This window comes from Gopherus evgoodei, chromosome 11 (assembly GCF_007399415.2).
Source record: "Gopherus evgoodei ecotype Sinaloan lineage chromosome 11, rGopEvg1_v1.p, whole genome shotgun sequence".
Lineage (NCBI taxonomy): Eukaryota > Metazoa > Chordata > Testudines > Testudinidae > Gopherus > Gopherus evgoodei.
In genome coordinates, this window is record NC_044332.1 from 20,578,550 (window position 1) to 20,600,548 (window position 21,999).

At 39.7% G+C, this 21,999-nt stretch overlaps 1 protein-coding gene across 1 annotated transcript in view; it reads right to left on the reverse strand.

Moving 5' to 3' along the window:
- Positions 1-21,999, reverse strand: part of BMPR2 (bone morphogenetic protein receptor type 2) — a 185,945-nt gene that overhangs the window by 64,768 nt on the left and 99,178 nt on the right. Inside the window, 2 exon segments of the mRNA XM_030579776.1 lie at positions 14,315-14,494; positions 17,417-17,590. Of these exon segments, the coding sequence (XP_030435636.1) occupies positions 14,315-14,494; positions 17,417-17,590 (354 nt within the window).

The following is a 21,999-nucleotide window of genomic DNA, read 5'->3' on the forward strand; positions in this document are numbered from 1 at the left end:
AACAATGTGATGCTGTCGTGAAAAAAGACAAATCTCACTCTTGAATGTACTGTATTAACAGGAATGTCATATGTAAGCGGGAGGCTTCAGCTGGAGAACTATGTTCAGTTTTGGGTACTATGTTTAAGAAAGACTTGAACAAATTGGAGAGAGTCCAAAGGTGAGCAACAAATATGATAAGAGGATTAAAAAACATGACCTAAGAGGAAAGGTTGAAAGAATTGTCCATGTTTAGTCTAGAAAAGAGAAGATGGGGGGATATGATAACAGTATTCAAATACTTCAACGTATTCAAAGTTTGCTATAAATACGATGGTGATCAACAGTTCTCTATGTTCACTAAGGATATGACAAGAAGTAATCAGCTTAGTTTGCAGCAAGGAAGGTTTATATTAGATAGTAGAAAAAACTAACTAAAGCACTGGAATAGGTTATCTAGAGAGGCTGTGAAATCACCATCCTTGGAGGTTTTTAAGAACAAGTTAGGGTATGTCTACACTATCCGCTGGATCAGTGGGCAGCAATCAATTCAGTGGGGGCTGATTTATCGTGTCTAGTCTAGATGTGATAAATCGACCCCCAAGTGCTCTCCCATCGATTTCTGTACTCCACCTCCACGAGAGGCGCAGTTAGAGTCGAAGGGGGAGCAGCAGCAGTCGAATCACCGGGGTGAGGACACTGCGGTAAATCAATCTAAGTACGTCGATTTCAGCTACATTATTCATCTAGCTGAAGTTGCATAACTTAGATCAATCCCCTCCCCAACCCCCAGTGTAGACCAGGCCTTAGAGAAATACCTGGAGGAGTGGTCTAGGTTTACTTAGTCTACCTCAGTGTGGGGAAATAGACTACTACATGACCTCGAGGTCCCTTCCAGTCCTACATTTCTGTGATTCTAAGTTTGATCAACTTCTGGAAAGCAATACCTTTTCCACAGAGTCTGTGCTTCATAGAAGACAAATGTCTAATTTGTAAAATATGGAGCAAATGAGTGGAGGGAAGATTGCACATTTAATATTTACAAGCTGCATGTTAATCACATTAGATATCTTTGAGCTTCACATACTTCAATAATGTATCTCTAATAATTTTATTTCTAGAAATTCTTAATACGCTATGATATATCTTGATGGCATATCTAGACTTGCCATATGTTTCAGTTAATATACATTACTGCTTTTAATAATGTAACAGAGCAGCATAACAAATTATCTTGCTAAAGTCTTGGTCCATATATTCTCTTGTTTTATATTCAAACTACAGTAGTAGAGCAGTCATCTCAATTTCTAGCATCAAAGGTCACAGAACATGAACATTACAACTCAGTCTACATTAACTACAACTTGAACAAAGTAAAATCATATAACACAGGAGTAGTTCTTGGAATTCCAGTGAAATTACATAAATTAAGCTAGCTCTACAACTCTAGATTCAATTTAAGAATATCATTTTTGTGTTCATAGGACACAAATATGCAAATACAAAACTCAACCTTGAGCTACTGAGTCATGATCAGCTCCTCCTTAATTATGAATCCAAGGCTGTGACTCCCTAAATAACATTGTAGCTGATTAACACCCATCCCTAAATTCCTTAAAACAAATCCAATCTGCAATTAATTTACCATATGCGATCTCCTGTTGTCAGAGAAATACTATGCCAAAACTGAAGTGAATTGGACAACTATTTTAGAGGTATAAAAGTTAAAATATTGGAAGATTTTTTACTTTTTGAAAAAAAAAAATTTTAAATGGCATTGCCTAGAAATTCAAACTACACCTCTACCTCAATATAACGCTGTCCTCAGGAGCCAGAAAATCTTACCGCGTTACAGGTGAAACAGCATTATATCAAACTTGCTTTGATCCACCAGTGTGCGCAGACCCGCCTGCCCCGGTGCACTGCTTTACCGCATTATAGCCAAATTCGTGTTATATCTGGTCGTGTTACATTGGGGTAGAGGTGTATCTGATTCATCTGTCTCCAATGGGAATTAGTGTGAGAGTATTTTTGAGAGGCTGATATTTCATTCTGGAGCTATTTGCTATGAATTTCTGAACATTCTAATATTCTGTAAACATTCATGTGGACTTCCTAAGGCACCCAGCCTTAATCACTTCTTAAATACCTATCACTGTAGGATTAACTGCCTTCTTCAGAGTTTTTACAGTGTAGTAAGGGCTGGTCAAAACCCAGTTTTTGTATAGTAAATTGATATAACTGTCCAGCATGCTGGCAGCTGTACCAATGTAAGAGTGTTTACATGTGTATACCTGATTTCAGTAATAGAACTGAAATGGAGTCCACACTAGGGAGTTACAAGAATTAACTGTTTTGACTACAAAAACTGTGTGTTGAATTGCCACTTCCTTACTCCCCAGGAGCAGAATATACTGTTCTCAGTGCATTCCCAGGCCCTGCCAGCTCAAGAAGGAAGCATCAAGTGATTATTTGGAATTCAGTTTTTACCCACACGAAAGTATAATACAATTCTTATATAGGCAGCCTCCCTCCCCCTTATTTTACTATTAGTAATTTTAGAGGTGACAAAGGGGGAATTTTCTATAATATTATGATTCTTTTGTGTGCCTCAGTTTCCTCTATATTTTGCATGGTTACCTGAAGTGGGGGAAGGACTGTTTGCTCTCAGGGCAGGCTAAGAGACATAGGTATGAATGACGTCTAGCTTTCTGAGCCCAAAGAAGTCATTAGAAAGGACTGGCCTCATATCAATGGAGAATCTATGCTAACCTAAGGACTTTCTACGCTGTGTTCCATTTGACTAATAAACCCAACTGTTATGACAACACTGAGTGTCACTGCAAATGCTTGGTGAGGAGCATTAACTCCTGGAGAGTGTACAAGTCTCTATCAGGAGTCCATCTGAATGGATTCAGAGCTCAAGGTGTGAAAGAAGAGTTCTGGAGTCCCAGAAGTTCAGTCTAAGGAGGCAATGAGGCCACACGGCCTACCCTGTGCAGGAAGAGAGACCTCTTGGGGGTCCAATACACCAAAGAGGTTCTGTAAACAGACTGTTCTAAAACTTGGGTGGGGGACAGCACCAATCTTGTGGATCCATGACAATATTCATAGGACTTTTTATTGTGTCTGCCAAACAGCAGCCAAGTATCCTGACCAGAATTAACCAATTACAGACATAGCAGGGAAGATCTCAAGACTATCAGCAAACAGAAAAATAGAATGAGGAAGTAGACCAACATGACAAGACTATTTCTCCGTTTGCTGATAGTCTTGAGATCTTCCCTGCTATGTCTGTAATTGGTTAATTCTGCTCAGGATACTTGGTTCCTGTTTGGCAGACACACCCACTTTGTCTCTTTAATATCCTGGGACCAACACCGCTACAACACACCAGCCTAGAACGTCATATTTATGACAGACATACCACTGAAACAAAAGGTCAGGTTTTTAGCTCTCTTAGAAACTGCTACCAGAGAAACAGTATTATAAGTTGGCCAATATGGAGTGTTTCAAGAAAATGTATTGGATATCTTTCACCTCATTCCAAAAAAGCCCCAAACACACTACTTCTCAAGTCACAGGGAACCCTGAAAGTTACTCTTCAATCCAAGCCTGTTAAATAGCATTGCAACATGTGTGTAAGATATACATATCAGCAAGTTCCTCCTCATAGCAACTCCATTAAAGATTGGAAGAGCAGATCATCCTTGCCTGTTCCCTGTCTGCCATAAAAAGAGAAGAGGCAATATAGTATTCCAGCTCCAACTCCTGCCCTTTTGTTAAAATACTCCAATTTTCTACTAAAACATTGTCCAAGAATTTTCATTTTCATACTCTGTATTTGCCTTTGGCTTCCTTTTGAGGAAACATTTACATAAAAGATACAAAATGTACTATAGAAATGGACATCTAATGATTATTACACTGTATTCAGATTGTTTGCAGTGTTGTTGTAGCCATGTGGGTCTCAGGATAAGAGAGCGCCAAGGTAGGTGAGGGAATATGTTTTATTGGATCAACTTCTGTTGGTAGAAGGTACAAGCTTTTGAGCTTCACTGAGTTCTTCTTCAGGTCTGGGAAAGGAAACCAGAATGGCGGAGCAAAATAAAAGTTGGGACAGATTGTTAAGGAAAGGAGGTAAACATAAGTTGTGGGAGACCACTTAAAATGAAGAGGGCAGTTAAGGGTTAGCAGGCAGTGCGGTGTAATTGCTGTAATGAGATATAAAACCAGTAAAACTATTGAGTCCACATTTTTTAGTGTGTAGCACAGTTGTGAATTTAAGTTCCCAGGCTTGCCCTTTAAAGATGTTGTGCAGGTTTCCTTTGGGGACAAGTATCAACAGGTTGGATATGGAGTGATCACTTTGTGAAAAGAGTTTGGCTACAGATTATAGTGTTTTTGTCTCATCACTTTTCTGTGTGAGTTCATCTGAGAGTATAGTGATGGTTTAGTCTGAATCATATAATTGTTGTTGGGTGATTTGATGCACTGGATGTGGTACACCGCATGTTGTGATAGGCATGTGTAGGACCCTAGAATCTTGAAAGGTGTGTTGTGGGGGGTATTGATCACAGTAGAAATGGAGATATGTCTGTACAGTATTAGAAGAACATGTAGCACTTTAGAGACACACAAGACAACTTCGTCCCTGCCCCAATCTAACACAGTGATGTCAGAGAGACTATTTACGTGCTTAAAGTTAAGCACATGTGTGCTTGAAGGATTAGGGTCTAAATAAGAAATCGGAATTAAAACAGTGGAAACAATTTTTTTTAATACTTTAAAACCAAATCTGACTTCATCTCTGTCATCAGACACACAAATCAAGTATATCAAGGCAAGTTATATCAAAGTAACTGTTAAACCCTAGCTTCCATTATCCACTGCTCTCTTTCAGTTTCCAATATATTTTCTGAAGAATACTGGTAAGATCCATTTCTCTGAACTCAGTGTTATACCATACTACTGATTTCTGCTGATACAGCCCTGGTTAAACTGACACATTGTGCTGCTCTCATTTATCAAATGAAATGAAAACAGCAGATTGATATAGCAATAAATAGGGAATTTATTCACAAAGTAAAATGCCTTTAGGAAAAATGTCTTTGAAATGTTCCCACTTTTACAAACAAAAGTGAGCTAAATATATTGTGTCCGTTATCAGCATTTTGATCTTTAATGCATATAGATTTATAACAACATGCCTCTACACAGACTTTAGTTTTTCTTTCTACAGGAGGTTCTGTCTTCACAGCTTACAACATTTCAAATGTTCAGACCACAGTTACACACAAAGCTTCTATTTTAAATTCAGCAAAGATATGTTTGATATTGAGAGACTGATGTTCTTACATGGTTAAAACATTAAATGCTGCTAAAGTCAATCTTTAAGAGATATTCAGCTTTAATAGAAGTTACCTGACTCATGTGACCAGGTATCCTGGTTTTAAGAGACTGTCTGAAGTGTCTTTGCTGGTTCTGCAAAAGCTGGATTTTGTCCCAATCTCAGTATAAATATGTAGCTGGATACTGAACTGCCTTAACCCGCCCCACTCTGGCTCCCTGCCAGCATTCTCATCTCCTCCATTTGTACCCCCCATTTCTTAATCCCACATGCTGAAACCTTTTTATTCACATTCAGTGTCCACCCTTGCTGATCTTATTTAGCATGTCCTGATTTTCTGCTTCCAAAACATGGTCACTCTCTGATCAATGCACTCAGAGTATGGCTACACTTACAGTTGTACAGCGCTGGGAGTTACAGCTGTCTTCGTACAGCTATGTAGGGAAAGCACTGCAGTGTGGCCACACTGACAGCTACCAGCGCTGCAGTGTGGCCACATTTGCAGTATTTGCAGCGCTGTTGAGAGTCGTGCATTGTGGGCAGCTATCCCAGCGTTCAAGTGGCTGCAACATGCTTTTCAAAAGAGGGTGGTGAGGGGGAACGTGGGGGAGAGAGAGAGTGGATTTTTGGATCTGTCAGCTCCCTGCCTTGCAAGTTCTAAGAACTGGAACATACACATCACAAACCTGCAATCTATTTAAAAGTTTCAAGCCCTTCCCCCATCCCTCTCTTATTCACTAAATGCAAATTATGCACTCCTAAATAGCCTTCAGACCACATAAGCAGCTGCTCAACACGGACTTCTCCCTCCCCCTCTGCCGTGTGACTTCTCTCTTCAAGCAAACAGCTGTAAACCTTCCAAAGCAATTCCCCTCCCTGCCTCCGCTCGCTCACTCCAGCAAACAAGAGCTGTGTTTGTTTTTTAGATAAGCAGCTCGGGGGAGCTCGGAGTTCAGCCATTCTTCCGGTTTGTTGTGAGCAGGCATTCTGGGATACCTTCTAATACCCTGGAGGCCAATAACAGCGCTTTTGGTGGCCACACTTGATGAGCAGCGCTGCATCACCAAGCAGACCAGGTGTACAGCCAGAGCTGCAGCCAGGGAGTTGCAGCGCTGAATGTGCCTTGCAGGTGTGGACAGTTACTAAGTTGCAGCGCTGTAAACCCACCACCAGTGCTGCAACTCTCCAGTGTAGCCAAGCCCTCAGTCTGCATCCCACGTTAAATAAACAGAAATCCTTTAAATTTACTTCCTACGATCAAATAACCAATGGCAACAAGCAGGGACGATAAAGCCTTCCTAGAAGTGTGGGGGGGAGGCGTGAGGCCCCACCCCCTCTGTGGCCACACCCCTACCCCTTCTCTTCCCCCAAGGGCCTCTCCAGCCAAGGCAGAACCGGAGCCAGGCCAGGGAGCCTGGTCCCTTGCACCTGCCCAGGGAAGGGGGCCCAAGAACAGCACCAGGCCCATGTTCCCACCCCCTGGGCCCTCAGCCCAGGGCAGGTGGAGGGTCTGCAGCTCACCACAGCTGCTCCCGTGGCTCTTACCTCGACACACCTTCAGTTTCTGGCCTGGCCTGGGGATGGGGCCTCAGCGGCTGAAGAGCCACAGCCAGGCCCTGATAAGAGCTGCCCGGGCCGCTGTGGGGAGCCGCAGACCCTCCATCTGCCCTAAGTGGGTTGCCCAGGAGGCAGGGACATGGGCCAGGGGCTGCTCTCAGCCCCCGCTCCCCAGGCAGACGGAGGGTCTGTGGCTCCCCAGGCTCCCCATATTCTTCACAATGATATTATTATGATATGATTATGGCATAATTATGATGCATTTTGTACAAGATAGGTCATGTGAGGTGTCACTGGAAAAGTTATGATTTTCTGAATATGACTATCTTATTTGTATGCAAGTATCATTTTTGTATCTGAAGTTAGGAATATTGACTATGTAGCTGTATTTCAATCATGCTTACTCTGGGTGACATCCACAACTAGCCTTTCTGGTTTAAAAATGAAGAAACCAAACAGTGTTGATGGCCCATCAGCAAACACAAAGAATCCTGGAAGAACTTAATCTTCCTGTGAACGTTCCAGACAGCATGTAAGTAATGGCTGCTATGAGTCAGCAAGGTATGCAAGGGCATGTAACCAGGCCACACGACTGACTCCATCTTGAGATGTCTCTGTTTTTCCACAAACTGAGTTTGGGACAAAAGGGCTCCCGCTATAGGCTAAAGCTATATAAGGCAGGGAGAGACATCATCTGTTGTTCTTCACTCCCCACATAAGAGTACTCCTGGAAACACCTGAGGAAAAAAGACTGAACTGGGGGAAGTGCTGGACCCAGACTAAAGGGATTTCTAGCTTGTGTATGAAAGACCTAGGGATTCCAAGCTATAAAGCAAGTGCAGCTTGCCCCTTAAAAATCTGTAAGCCTGCTTGTGCTACCTCTCAGGGTGAGAAACTGCTAATTCATATCCAGTCTATCTAGTATATCAAGCTTAGTTTGCTTTTTTTTTTTAAATTTACTAGGTAATCTGCTTTGATCTGTTTGCTATCACTTACAATCACTTAAAACTTATGTTTTATAGTTTATAAACTTGTTTTTTCTTTATCTAAACCAGTGAGTTTGAGTGAAATGCATATTCCTCTCCACATTCGGAGGGAGAGATGAAATCTATGAGCTTACACTGTACAAATCCCTGTGCAGTGCAAGATGGTATAATTTTGGTTTTATATTTCGGGGGAAGCGGTCCTAGGTTGGGAAACTCGTGGTTATTTTGGCTGTAGCCTCCCTATTGTTTGTTCATGCAGTAGCTGGTCAGAGAGCCTGCATGTAACTGCAGCTGAGTGTGTCCCTACCTGTGTGAAGGCTAGAGGAACTATGGGACCAGGAGCAGGTCTGCAGATTGTCACAGCAGCAGTGTGAGAAGGAGTCCAAGCTGGTGGGTCAGAGGGCTCCTGGGGAGGAAACTCGTCATGGTGTCCAACAACCTAATCTCTCTTTCGCTCAAGTGCACAAGCAGATGTGGCTTAATCCTTCCTCCAATCACTTCCCAAGAAGAAAAGTGGGATGTTGTGCCTTCTAATGGTCAAATCCTCCTCGCCACCAGTGAAGAGGAGAATCAGGATGGGTAGTGTTCTCTAATATGGTCCTTTCCCACCATGACAAGCAGGAGCAGGGGCAGAAAGGTGGCCCTTTCTCATCCTGACACACTTAACCCACAAAAGATTAAATGAACCTGTGACTTTGGTCCACTCCACACACACATGCTGAAGTACAGATGTTACTCGGCCTCATCCTTCTCAGACACTGCAATAGATCAAGGATGGAATGCCACTTGGACCCTGCTTTTACTTCTCTCCTCTACAAGAGACTGACCATTTTTCAGCAGTCTGTAGCTTTACTTTGAATCATGCCCGTTTAGGAGGATGGGCAAGGAAAAAAATTCAAATAAGGAAGCACAGTTATTGACAAATCATGGTCTTTGAGTAGACAGAACACTGCCAAAATAGAAAGAAGTGCTCTACCTAGTATCACCCGAGAATGTAATTGCTCAGGCTCTCCATTTGCTGAAAAACTGAAATAAAAAGGAGTGTCAATTTTGAGGAGCCAGTATCAAATGTTACTCTCAAGAAAAACAGTTCAAGATAAGAAGCGAGAGGGAGCAGGATTAAGGCAACTGAAATGATCTAATTCTAAACTTTCAATAGGAGCAACAATAGCTTTTACTGGACCAGCTTCTGTGGGTGAGAGAGACGAGCTTTTGAACCACACAGAGCTCTTTAAGTCTTGGAAGCTCGTCTCTCTCACCCACAGAAGCTGGTCAAATAATAGATATTACTCCACCTACCTTGTTTCTCTAGTATCCTGGGACCGATACAGCTACAACTACACTGCATACAATAGGAGCAGCATCAGGATGCCACCTTCAGTAACCTGACCCGGCTATTCGCTTTATAAAAATAAAACATGTGTAGCTTTCTCAAGAAAGTTTTCACAAGCTCGTATGCACTCCTTACACAAATAATGTTTTACTTTAGTGGTAAGGACACTAAGCAAAGGAAGGTCATGATGCACCTCTGGAATGTTAAACCATTAACTCAGCAATCCAAAACAGAGAAGCACCTACTTGTTTTGCTGTGGGAGTTAGTCAATACTTTTACATAAATAATACCTTATGCTATTGTTTTAAATAACCTTCCAAATCCTCTAATAATTGAAGTAGACATTTATTATGAAAGGAACAAAAATCAACAGTTTTCCTACACTAGAAATATATCATATACCCAACACAACGTGTTACAAAACACAATCTTAATATTGACTTTAGTAATTTTAAAATTTTAATGATTATATATTTATGATCAAGGATATAATCTTATTCTATTTATACAGGTACTTATATGCACTCAAACATCATAGTATATAAGGGACTTGGAGAGTAAAGAATTTGTTCTCACAATACTCAGTGAGAAAGGGAAATATTATGCTCATTTTACAAATATAGAATTGAGACCCAGAGAGATTAAGTGACTTGCCCAAGATCACACAGGAAATCTTTGGCAGAACCCAGGAATCAATCCCAGATCTCTAGAAACCTTTAATCAAAAGGTCAAACTTTGTCCCCCTATCCGTCATTATTTTTTATTACCTTTTTTGGTACAGAAAATCCATCTGATTAAGTCTGACTTATCAGAGTGTGAACTAAAATGTTTTCCAAAAAAGTGTAGATTTTTTTAAAAAGACATTATACAGTTCTATGACTCAAAACAATATAAAGTAGCTATAAATCTTCAGGCTTCGCATAAATGTCCTTCCTCACTCTTCTTGCACCCTTAGCATCTGAAGGACACATCCCCAGTTTTGGATGCTTTATACTGGCAGGATACAGCAATATATAGTGCACTACATCCCACAGAGTATACAAAATTTTATTTGAAAATGCTGTGTACCATGCAGAAAAGGTTTGATCTCTCCCATATTATCTTAAAAGGGACCATTCTATTCTACATCTCATTTTTCATTCTTTATAAAAGTTTCTTTCAAAAAATGATGGGACTGAATTTTTTTGGACTCATTACCAGAACAAATGTATATTCTAACTTCGATGAAAAATAACATTTTAACTGTATCTTTGTGAAAATATTAAAATTTTGTTTTAACATAAAGGCATAAAATAATTAAAGTTAAACAAAATATTACACTTAACCAATGGCTATGTGTACAGTTTATGTGGGAACAATAACTTTGAATATCTAACTTTTGTGTATGTCAAATTTTAGAACTACTTTTTTAGATGTTTAATAGTTTTTAATTAAAAACCTTAAATATAGAATCTCCCCTTCTGTTGAAAATTTTGACCTACTATTTTTATTTGTAAGACCAAAAATTAATGAAATGAAAAAGATCAAAGAAAAATAAAGTTTCTCAATTTTTTCAGGTTTTTTTTATTTTGTGTATTTGACTACCCTATAGTCAGTTTGTGCACATCTTTCACACACAGCTACAGGCGGAATATAAAAAATTTAAAAGCAAAATAAACAACTGTTAAACCATAAAATTGGCTGTCCCACTGGCAGTACAGTACCTGTAAGCATTATTAACCCACTTTTCTAAACTGACTAAATTTTAAATTATTTATGTCTGTAATGTTTTCAGATTCTCTTAATTAATAATCAACCTACTTTTCAAATTTATATTTGGCATTCCAGGAATCAGAGGCCACTTTTGAAAACTTGGATACATCATGCCCTTAATGACTACCTACATAGACACTTATTAATGCCCAACTCTTTTTTTTATAGTGCTTTGGAATATCATGAGTATGAAAAATGTCATATGAAACAAAGTTCTATTTGTGCATGTTCTGTTGTGCATGAAAGGAAAAGTTACACCAAAAGAATATCTATGGTTACCTCTCATTGCCCTGAACAGAATGTTATAAATGTATGTAAGACCCCAATCTCTGGAGAAAATTAAGCAGTTTTTGACTTCAGTGGAACTATTTACATACTTAAAGTTAACCACAAGTTTAAATGTTTTACTGGATCAGGGTGTAAGAAGAGCTAGTTGGAAATTTTTCAACTAAACATCCTTCCATCAGAAAATGCCAACTGTCTAAACTAAATCTGCTCGTAAGAAAATTTCAGTTTTGACAAATTTCTTGTTTTGAAACTTCTTTGAAAAACAACTCAAAATTCTCAAAATGACCCTTTTCAAAAAAAACTTCCTTTTATATTTGGAAATGACTAATTTTAAAATGTAAGCCAATTATAGTAAAAAAATTTTTAAAACTGAAACAGAAAACTTTTGAAATTATCAAAACAAAATGTTTTCATTGATCGGAACCAACTTTTTTTTAATTGTCTGTTCATGAAAATTTTTGAGATGTTTGATTCTCTCTCCAAATTTGGGATGGGAAAATTCAAAATTCAAAAAGATTTCTCAAGACAGAAAAATTGTTCCCTGCCCAGCTCTGGCATAAATGAGTTACTGCACATTTGATCCTGTGCCATGGAGACTGTCACAATTGTACCATATGCTAGAAATCAAGAGAGAATGATTATATGTAGCAACTAAGTCTTGTATGAAGCCTTTATGCATCAGCTATTTTAAATGAAAACAGGTTGGTCAAAAAAAAAAAAAAAAAAAAAAAAAAAAAAAGACTCGCTATCTTGCAATGTGAAGTTTCCAAAATGAATCTCCATCTTTCACATTACTTAAACTTTACAACTACATCTATTAGATGTTTACATTTTGTTGTGTTTTACACTAGAACTAAAATAATCTGGATAAGGATTACTTTTTGAAATGTTGGCACTACTTTCTAAGATATCTTCTTGTAAATAGTTCTATTTTATTATATATTGAGAAGTGAAAAAAATATATATTTCTGATTTTAGCAGCATCCAAGGAAAATGGGGTTGGATCACCTTATCTATATTACATAACTCAAACGCTGATGATTGCCTGTGTGTCTGATAAACGTGAGAAAAAACTGTAAATTTTCTCACATTTACCAGACATATAGGCAATCTTCAGCATTTGAGTTATGTAATTTATAAATTTTCTATTTGTAAAAGCTTAAATATTGCTATCTAATATGTCAGATCCATGTAGAATTCCTAACAGAATTTCAATGCCATACAGGAAGAAGTTTTAGGCTAAACTAAGAATCAGATGTAAACAATGAAAAAGTCTTGTAAAAAAGTAGCCATTTTCCAGAGGTAGACCATTAATTTTATGTAGATATGAATAATCCATAACACCACATTCACAAAATGCCTGATTTACAAGAGCATTCTATGGTCAGTGAAGAAGGTTGTACTGAAGTATGGATTAAGCCATTAAAACTACAGGAATTTTCTACCTCTTTTTGTTGAGGAGTGATTCAACAAAATTAGCTCCAGATTTCCTGTCCCTGGGAATGACACTAGCCACCTCAAGGCCCTTCTATGTCAATTTGCTGACAGGACAAAAAGATCTTGGCATAGCAATCATGACATGGATTATTACAAATTGCTCTCTTACAGCCCCCTCTTTCTTTTCTGTTCTCTGACACTATGACGTTGGGTGGTGGGAAAAATGTATTACAGGCAAGAACTGCTGATAGTCACAAATTACACAATTAAAAAACAAAACAGAGATTAGAACATCTTGTGAAGATTCCAGTGAGGAAACTCATCTTGCACAGAAATCTTTTCTCTTATTTTAATTCTCACTCTTTTCTGTCAAAGTGAGGGCAATGAAAGTTTATCAGTTCACATTTCTGGAGATTACTGGCAGTACTGTTATCTAAACCTTAATCAAAGCAGCATCTCTTTTGGTTTTAGCTGTGTCTTCCTACTATCACTTATGCCGGGGTAGGCAACCTATGGCATGCGTGCTGAAGACGGCACGCGAGCTGAGCTTCAATTGCACTCACACTGCCCACGTCCTGGCCACCGGTTAAAAATCTTATTTACTTTACATACAATAGTTTAGTTATATATTATAGACTTCTAGAAAGAGATCTTTTAAAAACATTAACATGTATTACTGGCATGCGAAACCTTAAATTAGAGTGAATAAATGAAGACTCGGCACACCGCTTCTGAAAGGTTGCCAACCCCTGACTTATGCTATAAGATATGGTCTCTTCATTGTATAAAGTTATGTTGGGCAGTCTGTTTACAACTCTGTAGCACTCCAATATGCTTATCAAGGTAGTCCAGTATTGCTATGTAGATTCTGAATGTGTTTTAATCACGTTCCTGAACTTTACTACAGCCCTACAAAATCCAAGACTGTACAATGATCAAGGAACACATTTTGGTCCCATATATTCTAACCAAACCATACTGTGCTTTAAGTGTTTGGGCACTACTGTGTACAACTTTACAATACACTGCATACAGAATCTAAAATGCCCTTTTCACAGTGGGTTCAGAAGGGTGCTCGTTATAACCATATTTATATATAATTGTTGCTAATGGGATTCTAGCATGGTTTCCCTGATCAGAATGGACAGTGTCTTTTTGACAAATAACCCCATGACAGACAACCCAAGGGGACAGTCTGTCCATTTGGCTTGCATGCACTGGAAAATAACCCCTGACCACAAGAGGCAGAAAAACTATGCTAGAATTCTTTAAGTAACAGCCATATTTGAAAGTTCTTATAGAGATTGCATAGTTCCAATCCCAGTCTGTACAGAACCGAAATGATTTGAAAGTACAAAGTAAGGTAATGTATGACCTCTATGAAAGAATAAAAACAGCAGTGAAGTGCCAATGTGCTTTAATGTAACAAACAAACAAACAAACAAACGAACAAACGAACAAACGAACAAACGAACAAACGAACAAACGAACAAACGAACAAACAACAAAAGCAGTACAGTATATCTTTAGGTTTCTACCAATACTCCATAGTAGCATGAAAAAAAGAAGTCTTTCTCAAATTAATTACACTTAAACTATGAAATCATGTACATCTAGGGAGTTTTGACTTACTGAAAAGTGGTGTATCCGTTGGGTCAGGAGGAGGAAAGTTTTCAGTGAAGTTGACATTACACAAGTCAGTGCTGCAGCAGCAGAAGCGATACGTTCCATTCTGAATCAAGGAAGGGGTGGTTGTTACTATACACTCCTCATACTGACACTCCTGTAGGTCTCCTATGTGAGACCAGCATCCTGCAAAAGGAAGGAAGTGAAATGGTACCAAATGGTACCAAAATTGATTTTGCAGCAGTGTTTACATTTTTATATACTAAATATAATTAATAAATATAATTAACTATTTTTTCCTCCTCAACCTCTCATTCTCATCAGGCTTCTCTTGTTCCAGTATACGCCTACTTTAGTCTCCCCCATCTTAAAACAAACATCCTTGGGCTCCCCTCACTCGTAAAACTAATCACCTAGGCTCTCTTCCTCCCTTCATCACCAAATACCTCCTATGTGCCATCTACAACTGCAATCTGGAACTCCTCTTCTGCAGTTCCATCCTAGACAGACACTCTCCAAATCTAGCATACACCCTCTATGCGTCATTGAAACTGCTCTACCCAAAATCTCCAGTGATCTCTTTCTGGCCAGATTTCAGGGCAAGTACTCCATCTTCCTCTCTTAGATCTATGCCTTTGACACCTTCGAACATGCACTTCTCCTTGAAATCTTGTCCTCACTCAACTTTTGTAACTCCATCCCCCCTCTTCTAGCTCTTCTCCTACCCTCTCTAATCATATTTTCACTGTTTCATTTGGTGGATCCTTCTTATCCCTCAGACTAACTTTCAGTGGCATTCCTATATGGCTAAATCCTTGGACCTCTTCTTTCTTTCCTTCCACAGAAGAGTAGGTTAATCTTATATGCTTGCAAGACTTCAGCTACCGCAGGAGTTCTCAAACTGGGGGTCTGGACCCCTCAGGGGGTCATGAGGTTATTACATGGGGGGTCAAGAGCTGTCAGCTTCCACCCCAAACCCTGCTTGCCTCCAGCATTTAAAACAATGTTAAATATATAAAAAAGTGGTTTTAATTTATGGAGGGGGGGGTCGCACTCAGGGGTTTGCTGTGTGAAAGGGGTCACCAGTACAAAAGTTTGAGAACCACTGAGCTACCACCTTCAGATTAATGACACACAAATTCACCTGTTCTCCCATTCATCAAAACCCACATCTTTACCTATGTTTCTGACATCTCCTCACAAGTATCCAGCTGTCACCCTAAACTAAACATGGCCAAAACAGAGCACTTGATCCTTCCCCCGCAGATCCTCCCTTTTTCCTACATTTCTGAAACCACGGGCAACAGTACCATCCTCTAAGTCACTTGGGCCCACAATCTGGACGCCATCTTTGTCCTGACCCTCTCTTTAAAGTCATAAAGTCAGGCCATGTCTAAATCCTGCAGATTATTCTATGTAATATCTATAAAATTCTGTCTATTCTTATCTTGTATCTTGACAAATGCAAGTTCTTCCTCTCTGGTATTCATTAAAGCAAACTTGTCTCATCGAATCCATTTAAAATGCTGCCGTTAGATTATCCTCCTGGCTTGCTGCTCTGACCACATTACTGCACTCTGAGTTCCACCGGCACTACAAGAAAAAGTTTCTTTAGTTTGAAAGCCCTTCCAAACGTAGCTGTGTCTTCTTTAACAGCTCTAATAATTTATTGCAATGTTCCCCATCACTTTCCCTTCACCACTGTTCCCAACCTTCTTCTCCTTAATTCCTTTTCCTATGCTCTTATTTTTAGGTTTACTAACTGCCCTATTCCTGCCATTATCCCTTATCCAACTTCTACCACTAATTAATCCCCCACCCCAATATATTAAAAAAACTGATTAAAATAATAAAGAGTAACTGACTGGGACACTTCACACTGTGTCTTTAAATATGAAGTGCTCAAATCATCCCTCTGTTATGCTACCTTCGACTGGATTAATCCACTGCACAGAGCCCCCTTGCAATGGAAAGTCTCCCTGGAGAAGGCCATTCAATAGCATGAGCCACCCACAATCATCACCCATTCCAGGAGATCTACAGTAACCCAGTGTTGCCCTGGATACGCTGGCCACAATTTAAAACTGTTCTCCCTGGTAGAAACTCTAGAGGACAAAAGAGTAAATATCCTTGAGGTGAAGACCCCAAAGCATAGTTGCCCTATCATGCAAATGATTGTAATCTGCAACTATGTTGCCAGCATTGGATCAAACCCCAATCATTTCCTCTAAGTATATTAAAAATTTTGTGGAAAAGAACATTTTCTACATTCAGAATGGATTAAAGTACCATTCAGTTACCTCTAACTACTGATTAAAGAGAAACAGAGATAATCTAAGTGAAAGATTAAATTAAATGTTCTAACCTTTCAGCTCTGGAGACTGGGAACACAGTTTGAGTTATGTTAACAGAAAAACATACATGGTGTTTTTACCTGGTTCCCAGTGATATTTACACACTTCATTAAACTACTATAGTGTGGTTATCTGATGTGATTATCAGTCTCTGCTGAAAAATGACTTAGAAATGGCTAAAAGTTCTACTCCTGGATTAAATGGTATTTGATCAGAGTAAATATGACTTTTACTGTAGCTATGACCCTCTTAACATCCTTGATCACTAAATACCAATTCTCGAGTGAGCAAGATTGGTTGATTAGTGGAAGTATTTTTGAGAAAATTATAATTTTGTGACATTTATTATATTCTATAGAGTTCTTCATAATCAAACACATACAGTTAATGTAAAATGAACCTCTCTGATTAATGAGACGTTTATTCCCTATCAGACATATTGCCTACTTAGGAAATGTACAATTCACCCAGGAAAGCAGCTTTAACCTTGACATGCAGGGTAATAAGGTGTTTTATGCCTAATTTGCCTTGAATTATGCACTGAAAATGTACCTATTAGTCTTTCAAAGCACTTTTCTTTTTTTCAAAAGGAACTTTCTGTTCATACCTAATAAACAACTATACAATAAGTTTCAGAAGAAGAAAAACAAGATTTATCTAATTGTTTAGCAAAAAAAACCCTCGCAATTTAAAGCCTTCATACCAACGGGTTACTTCTACACAAAAGGATTAGCAAAGATTAACTGTTACTTACCTTGTTTTACAAGATGTATGTCTCCTTCTCGTGTTTTTTCCCAAAGTCCATAGCAGGAGGTGCCTTTCACACATAAAATTGTGCCATTCTCCTGAGAGATTCGATTCTCACTGATTCCATGGTCCTGTTGATATGGGTCCTTAAATGCACACAACCGCTCCTCACTCTGGGTAGCTTGAGAAGAAAAGAACACAGGAAAATCAATGTCTAGATTGTAACCAATTTTTTATAAAAATGTCTGCATATATGCATACATCATAATCAGCCCACTAGGTCTTGCATAGAAAGGGTGATTTAGGTCTTTCAAAAGCCAACATTCAAGACTATTTTGTTCTTGGCATATGAACATCTATCCTTTAACCTGTAATCCCACAGTCACAAACAAAGCTAAGGTCTACCCCAAGGTTAATATGATGACAACAAAAGAAAAACATTACTAAGTGCATTAAAAAAAATGTAGATTTCTGAAACTTTACAGGTACATAATACAAATTATTCCAATGCACAGTGTGCATCAGTTGGGAGGCTTCTCCAGCCTACCTGTTATGATTGCTCGGTAGCGACATGGTACACATCCTTTTGCCAGGGCTAAGTGTATTATCATTTAATTACTTCCAGATCCTTTTGGCATCAGGAGCTAAATCAAGCTGAACGCTGATGGGCTCCCACTGGACTATCAGTCCAGTCCAATATTGTGTATTCATCACCCATGGGCGGCGGGCATAGGAGGCTCTGGGAGGCTAAGCCTTCCCACACAGTCAAGAAATGCCAAATGCAGTGTGCCTCCCTTTGGAGGCATGCTGGCCTGCCACCTTTGGAGCACTGCCGCTGGAAACTCGTCGTAAGTGGGAGACCACTGGCACCCAGACCATTGACCTGCCCTCACTCTGCCCCGAGGCTCCGCCCTTGCTTCACCATTTCCCCCTGGGGCTTCCTGCCGCTCACTCCTCTCCGCCTTGGGGAGCAGGGGCAAGAAGAGGTAAAGTGAGGGTAAGACCTCAGGATAAGAGGCCAAGCAGGAGCAGGGCCTTGAGGCAGAGCATGGGAGGGGCTTTGGGAGGGAAGAGGCTGAGCAAGGGTGAAGTGGGAGCTGGGGTCATGGTCCAGGCACCAGTGCCCCCACCCACATTTTTAGGGAGCTTCCAGGGCTCATGCCCAGTCACCCCAAATGAAAGAATCACGTGCCACCTATGGAATAGCCCATTCCATTTTCTTTTTGTCTCCGCTCTTCCACAAATCTAATCCATTGGGACTACTATCTTGTCCCCAGTATCACACCTATTGCTGCCTCTGCACACCACATTTAGCAAAGAGTACCAAGAAAGAGCATTACAGTAGAGTGAAAATGATAGGATCCTGTCCAATGCTTCTGGGAAAACAAACGCTGACAGGAGCAGCAGCACATGCACAATCCTCCCCTGTGGGAATCACAGTAGGATATTTTAAAAATCCAGTAAAAGAGGATGAAAATGAATACCTTGATCCTATGCCAAATTATCTCTTAATCTTAGATAATTATCATTAGCCTTCTCTGAATATATATATTCCTTTTAGCATTAATATTAAAAGATCAACAAACTTCAAAAATATTTGGATATCTAGGAATTCAAAGCTTTCATCCACAGGATTTTTGTACTTTTTTCTATGTATATCATCATCATTTTCATAAAGATATAGTTCATGATACTAAGCCTATATTATACTTTCATTAATAACAGAACAAACATCTTTAAAGAGGACCTCAGTTGAAAGTCAGCAAGTGCGAAGTATCTAAATTAGTTGAACGAACATACTTTTTACAACACCAACATACTTTTCCTTGAAAGTGATTTTGTGAAAAGGACACACTAAAGTTGACGCACGGGTATGTGGACACATGAATTCAAGCACACTACCATGATACTGGTCTACACTATGCTCCATAGCAAAGAATTTCCTGAGAAGAATTTGCACTGAACATCTACATGTAAGCAGCTGTAATCTTAGCTCCTTCAATTCCAGGAAATGATTACTACCAACAGGATGCATTGTTTAATAGACAAGTGATCTTTTGGGATAATTAACTCTGAACTTTAAAAAAATCATTAAATTGTAGAACATAAAATTGTAAAATTATTAAATGCATTTCTTTTGCTCGCCCACAAAGACGCATGTCTTTATGAGAATCTGATTAATACTGCAATAACATTCTCATATTATAACCAACTCAAAATTGTTTATAACTGCTTGGTAGCAATAAGATTAAATAAAATTTCCAAAACTGGAAGTAAACTACTCTTGATTATAAAACCATAAATAGGCACTAAGGGCTCAAAAACTCAAGATATTCCTTATCCTGAGAACCCCATATAAAGGTAGACTGCTAAGTAAACTAGCCTATAAATAATTAATCCCAGCAACACTGTGGTATCTATAAATATTACATTACACACAAAAACAACATTAAAGTTGCAATATCAACAATAAGGTTGCAAAATCAAGTACTCAAAGGTTCAGAAATGTCTGTTTGAAAGCTATCTGTGCAACATTAAATTGACCCCCTTCTGCATATGTATTATTACACAATCTTTAATTACAAAACATACTATTTAAACAGAACTCCTGCCCTCGTTCTGTGCTCCTGATGGATGATGCTCACTTAATGAGCAGCTACTCAATGTTTGTTCTCTGCTCATTGTTCACCGTGTGACCCCAGATCTTATTTACTGCACCTTATTCAAACCCTACTATGAAAAATTATTTTCTTCACTGGCTTTCTTATGGTGCTCATCACTATAGTATCCGAGTGCTTCACAAACATTAATTTATTTATTTCCACAGCACCCTGTGAGGTGAGCTAAGTTCCATCTAAGCTGCGCAGCTATCAAGGACCACACAGGCAAGGAGAGGCACCTCTCCTCCAGCCCAGGGCTGATGCGAGAGAAGGCTCGAGGGAGTCCTCTCTCCCCGCCACAGCCCTGGGGCAGCCTGCACCCCAAACTCCTCATCCCTGGCCCCACCCCAGAGCCTGCAGCCCCACCTGAGCCCTCATCCCTCCACACTCCAATCCTCTACCCTAGCCCTAAGCCCCCTCCTACACCCCAAATCCCTCATCTCCAGCCCCACCCCAGAGCCCTCATCCTCCCACATCTCAACCCTCTACCCTAGCCCTGAGCCTTTTCCTGGCACCCCAAACCCCTCATCCCCAGCCCTACCCCCAGCAAGAGCCCTCACTCCTCCACACCCTAACCCTCTACCCTAGCCCTGAGACCCCCGCACCCGAAACCGCTCATCCCTAGCCCCACCCAAGAGTCCACACCCCCAACCCGAGCCCTTACTCCCCCACACACCCCAACCCTCTGCCCCAGCCCTGAGCCCCCTTCCACACTCCAAACCCTCGGCCCCAACCCCACCACTCACCACCTCCATATTGGTGCACATCACAAAATTAATTCCACATATGGATGCCAAAAATTAGAAGGAACATTGGAGGTGAGATATTATCCCCATTTTACAGATGGGGAACTGAAGCACAGAGAGATTAGGGTCAGAGTACACACTAATTTTAGGTGTTCAATATGAGACACCTTGGACTACATTTTCAGAGGATTTAGCATTATATAGCACTTTATGTTCAAAGCATAGTTCCCACTGATGTCAGCTGCATCTGGGACTGCTCTGCACTTCAGCAAATAAGACCCCTGTGTCTCAAGTCAAATATGATGCTATATATATGAAAGATGACCATTTGTATAATTGTTGATACCACTGTTATACAATTCCAACAAATCCTGTACAAAGAATGTCATGTAAAGTGTCAATGGAAAAGTTATTATTTGCTAAATATGATTATTTTGTTTATGCATGTATCCTCTTTCTATCTGAAGTTATGAATATCAGCTATGTACTTGCCTCTTAAACCTGTGTTGTATTCCTGGGTGACACCCCTCAAAGAGCTGTCTAGCCCTAATGTAAATTCTATGTGTTGATGGCCTACCAAGGACACTTCACTCTTACAATGAGCCACTGAAGAAACTCATCCCATCCAGACAGCTCTTCCTGAGGATGCCTCACACACCGAGGAGCCAATGTCCACCTCCTGTAATTCAGCAAAATATGTAGGACCATGCCATATGCTCATGTGACTCTGGACTCCATCTTGGGTTAGTAAATTTCCATGCATAGGGCAAAGGATATAAAAAGACACCTGAGGCATCTCCATGTTGCCTCTTCCCTGCTCTAATTCTCTGGACTGTGGATTTACAACTAAAAGGAGAATCTTGAACTATGGACTGAGAACCTTCCAATCGTTTGGAAGTTAACAGAGAGACTTTACAAGCCAGCAATCTATTCCGTCACTGCTACAAACCTGATATAAGAAGTTGCAATCATATTTATGTATATGATCTATTAACCATTTATCACACATCTTGAATATTGTGTGCAGATGTGGTCGCCCCATCTCAAAAAAAGATGAATTGGAAAAGGTTCAGAAAAGGGTAACAAAAATGATTACGGGTATGGAACGGCTTCTGTATGAGGACAGATTAATAAGATTGGGACTTTTCAGCTTGAAAAAGAGACAGCTAAGGGGAGATATGATT